The 4,826-nt window shown below is 41.1% G+C and overlaps 1 protein-coding gene across 1 annotated transcript; it reads left to right on the plus strand.

Annotated features, from left to right (window-relative positions):
- Positions 1 to 266: 266 nt before the first annotated feature.
- LOC311615809 (ubiquitin-conjugating enzyme E2 variant 1-like) lies at positions 267 to 1,022 on the plus strand. Its single transcript, XM_084871230.1, has one exon. The coding sequence runs from the start codon at positions 383 to 385 to the stop codon at positions 698 to 700; it is 318 nt and encodes a 105-aa protein (XP_084727356.1). The 5' UTR covers positions 267 to 382; the 3' UTR covers positions 701 to 1,022.
- Positions 1,023 to 4,826: the final 3,804 nt, after the last annotated feature.

Consider the following 4,826-nt stretch of genomic DNA (forward strand, 5'->3'; position numbering starts at 1 on the left):
ACCAGTTTTGGCTACATGCTACATTTAAAAGGCAGTTCACTGGACCATTAGGAATACGGCCTGCCCACAGCCTTAGGTGGTGTCCTCCCTGCTACTATCTAAAATGTTCCCAACCCCAATATTTAATGGCAACTCCATCCTCCAGTTGTACAAGCCGAAAACCTTGAAGTCACATATGACTCTTCCTTTTCTTCAAACTCAAATCTATTCCATTAGCAAGTTCTGTTGGCCTTCCCTTCAAGATATATCTAGAGATTGGCCACAGGGACGGCTCCGGGGAGTAAAAGTCCCTCGCAATTTTCGACTGTTGGAAGAACTCGAAGAAGGCCAGAAAGGAGTAGGAGATGGCACAGTTAGCTGGGGTCTAGAAGATGACGAAGACATGACATTTACAAGATGGACAGGGATGATAATTGGGCCTCCAACAACAATTTATGAAAACCAAATATACAGCCTTAAAATAGAATGTGGACCTAAAGACCCAGAAGCACCCCCCTTTGTAAGATTTGTAACAAAAATTAATATGAATGGAGTTAATAGTTCTAATGGAGTGGTGGACCCAAGAGCCATATCAGTGCTAGCGAAATGGCAGAATTCATATAGTATCAAAGTTGTCCTGCAGGAGCTTCGGTGCCTAATGATGTCTAAAGAAAATATGAAACTCGCTCAGCCACCTGAAGGACAGTGTTACAGCAACTAATTAAAAAGAAAACCACAGGCCCACCCCTCCCCCATTCGATTTAAGCCGTCTTCATTTTCCACAGTAGTAAATTTTCTAGATACGTCTTGTAGACTACAAAGTACTGGAAAGGAAGCTCCTGTTCAAAGGCAGTTTATCTTAAGATACTATAAATGATACTAATTTTTTGTCCGTTTGAAATATATAAGTTGTGCTATAACAAATCATCCTGTCAAGTGTAACCACTGTCCACATAGTTGAACTTCTGGGATCAAGAAAGCATATTTAAATTGATTCCCATCATAACTGGTGGGGCACATCTAACTCAACTGTGAAAAGACACATCACACAATCACCTTGCTGCTAATTACATGGCCTGGGGTCTCTGCCTTCTCTCCCTCTCCCCACCCCCCCTCCTCCCTGCAACAGCCCTCCAGCTTGGGGTGGCTTGTTAGAGTAAATGTGAAGGTTTCAGGTCACAGCCTGTGGGACTATTGATGGCTGTGTGTGGGTGCTTCCTTTGCACCCCTGGTTTCTTTTTTTTTTTAAGTCTTATATGATGCCCCTCCGCCTTCCAAGCCACCATCCTTTCCCGGCTCTACCATCACCCTTGGCCGAAGCATAGATTGTACCCCCTCCGCTCCCCTCTGAAATTGGCCTTTGGTGAGGAATTCAGGCCTTTCCCCACAACTTCCCCCACCACCTTTATAATGAGGGGTGCTGCTTCCTCCCCCCTCCTTTTCACGTCCCTTTCTCGCTCCATCACCGTCCAACACTTTTCAGGACACTCCCTTGTTTTGGCCAGAAGTCATCAGGTAAGGTTGGAAAGAGTCTCTGACCACTCGCCGTTTAGTTTAGTTTGGAACTACATTCATTTACTCTCCAGCAGCCCGGGAAATGGAATTGGGTCCGCAGCCCTCCACTCAGCTGATACGTTTGTTTTTAAGCTCAGGAAGGCCACGGAAGACACTTGTAAGCACATAGGATCCCTCTGAATGAATTGTGTTGTTGTTCCTATCATTGCTTTTGCTTTTACAAATTGAAGTTTTAAACAGAGATCTCATTTGGTCATCTTTGCAATCCATTTGGGTCTAGTTTGGAATCTTGACAACTGGAACAGAAAGAACCCTGAATTCGGTGCATACTTTGGTTTTGGTGCTGCAGCTTCTCATGGTCCTCAACGTGGATTAAGAAAGAACTCGATGTGCACCGCAGAACCCCAAAATTGGCAAATAGTTGCATTCCTGGCAAATGGCTGCGTTTTTCCACTTTTCTGTTCAGGACCACTAATTGCTGAGATGTGGATGCATACTGAAATAAAAGTGATTCATTGTGTTATAAAGGATTTTTTTTAAATTTAGTATTTGTGTAAAACCACCTTTCGAAGCAGCAACTATCAAGTCTGAAAAGCAATTGATGTTTTCATTAATCTTTTTCTGGGGAAAACCTTAGTTGTAAGGATTTAACATCTTATACGTAAAGTTTAACATAACAGTATTCCATAAGCAGCCTTTTTATTGTCAGACCATTGCCCGATTTTAATATAATAAAAGAAGTGTGTGTTAATATTAAAAAAAAAAAGACATATCTAGAATCTGGACACTTTCCCCATCTCTGTTTTCACTGCTCTGAGACATCATAATCATGCTTCTGAATCATGACAATAGCCTTCAGCTGGTCTCCCAACTGCCACCCTTCCCTCCTTTAGTCTAAGTTCCACATAAGGTAATACTGTTAAGGTATAATCAGAAACCCACCAACAGCTCTCCATCACAGAGTAAAAGCCAGACTCCTTGTAGCATTCTACAAGATCTATAAAATCTCACCCGTACCTCCCTGTCTTTATTCCTCCTACCCTTCTCCTTGTTCACTCTGCTCCATTCATCTAACTGCTGTCTTACACCAGCCAGGCCAAAACCGGTTTGGCTCAGTGGATAGAGCGTCAGCCTTCGGACTGAGAGGTCTCAGGTTCGATTCTGGTCAAGGGCATGTACCTTGGTTGCGGGCACATCCCCAGTAGGGGATGTGCAGGCAGTAGCTGATCAATGTTTCTCTCTCATCAATGTTTCTAACTCTCTATTCCTCTCCCTTCCTCTCTGTAAAAAAATCAATAAAATATATTTTAAAAAAACAAAACACCAGCCAATTCTGACCTCAAGGTCTTCATTTTTGCTGTTTTCTCTGCTCAACTTGAGAAACACAGCATATCCAGTGTTTCCAAACCCAAATGTCAAGCCTACTCTGGGCTCTGCACTTACCTCCTTGTTCTTTCCTCTTTATCATATAAAAGTTTCCTGCCTTCCACCCCATTTTGAAGTTCTCTGGACTGTTGGGAATAGAGCCAGCCCACTTTATGAAGTGTTAAGATTTTTATTACCTAAATTGTCTTCTTTAACCACTCTTAACAACCTTCTGAGTCAAACCTATCCTAGTCACTATTAAAATTGCAACCCAAACATCTCACCCCTTCCCCACTTTACTTTTCTACATTCCATCTAATTTCAGCTGCCATACTATGATTCTTTACTCATATGTTTTGTATATTATCTGTCTGCCCAAGCTAGAATGCTAAGTTTGTGAGAGTTGGGGTTTGGCTCAGTTTTGTTCACTATAATATCCTAGAGCACCTAGAACTCCTGAGACATAGAATGTGTTCATACTGAGTGAAGGAACTAGGGAAGAGGCAGCTACACAAGGACAGTGACATTTAGGGATTTCCTGTATTAGCTTTTCTTTCCTGGGCATTAGTCATGTTCTTTTTATGTTTAGAGCTCCAGCATGAAAGAGACAGCTCAGGGACATTCCAGCAGAGTCAGAAACATCACTGCTTAGGAAATAAGATTCTAAAAGATATAAGTGAACTGAAATTTTATACAAAGGAAAAAATGGCCGATTTAACATCTCACTTTGAAGATGATGGCCAACTGTTCTCCAGCTCTACTGTTTTGGTTTTAACCAGAAACCAAAGTTTACATTCTAGCAAATTCTAGCTTAAAATTTGGGGATGATATACAAGGAAGAATTCAGTAATGGGAATCATAGCTAAATACTGGTATGCACTGGATTCATCGTTCTCTGTAAGGTTTTATATAATATAATAGATTTCCCTTCGGGTCTGGTCCCATTTGATAGCAATGTAAGTGGGTAAAAGCTAAAACAAGAATGTGAAATGGCTTCATAACAAGCCTTTCTTTCCCTGGACCCTCTGGCTTATCTTTCACCCTCTTATTTGGCTGAACCTCTTGTTTAAGCCTGATCTTTTTAATATATGAGAGGATGTCCCACTGCAAGTCACAAAATAGCACCCTATGAACCATTCTGGCATTCTTTTTGCTCAAACACAGGTCAATGTTTGCACTTGTAAGTAATGCTAAATTCGTCCTTAAAACCTTCCTCAATCTCCCATCCTGTTTCTCTTAAAATTTTTTGAGATCCTAAAGCTGTATAAAATACTCTGATGTAGTGATGATACAAAACCTGACCTCTTTACATATATGCTACATTACAAACTGTAACTATAAAGTATGTGTTTAATATTTATTTTTAATATATTTTATTGATTTTTACAGAGAGGAAGGAAAAGGGATAGAGAGTTAGAAACATCGATGAGAGAGAACCATCGATCAGCTACCTTCTGCACACCCCCTATTGGGAATGTACCTGCAACCAAGGTACATGCCCTTGACCGGAATCAAACTTGGGACCCTTTAAGTCTGCAGGCCGACGCTCTATCCACTGAGCCAAACTGGTTAGGGCAGGTATTTAATATTTAGTTTAAGGGCCTTTTCTAACTCTAAAAGCATAACAGTCTGGAACAATTTTTATCAATATTAATAAAAATAAGCATTTATTTTGTTTCTACTTCATGCAAAGCACTTAGGATATGAAGTTAAAAGAGGGGCTGGTGCCCTGACTGGTGTGGCTCAGTTGGTTAAGCATTATCCCATGCACCAAGCAGTCACCAGTTTGATTCCAGGTCAGGGCACATGCCCAGGTTTCAGGCTTGATCCCCAGTAAGGGGCATGTAGGAAGCAGTTGATTGATGTTTCTCTCTCTCTCTCCCTCTCTCTCTAAAATCAAGAAAAAAATTTTTTTTTTAAAAGGAGGGACTGGTGTGTGCCCTCTTGTATCTAGTAAGAAATAATTG

The sequence above is a fragment of the Pipistrellus hanaki genome (genome assembly GCF_964339955.1).
Source record: "Pipistrellus hanaki genome assembly, chromosome: X".
Classification (NCBI taxonomy): domain Eukaryota; kingdom Metazoa; phylum Chordata; class Mammalia; order Chiroptera; family Vespertilionidae; genus Pipistrellus; species Pipistrellus hanaki.

Coding starts and splice junctions, on each gene's coding strand:
- LOC311615809 (XM_084871230.1), top strand. CDS start 383: ATGACATTTACAAGATGGACAGGGATGATAATTGGGCCTCCAACAACA.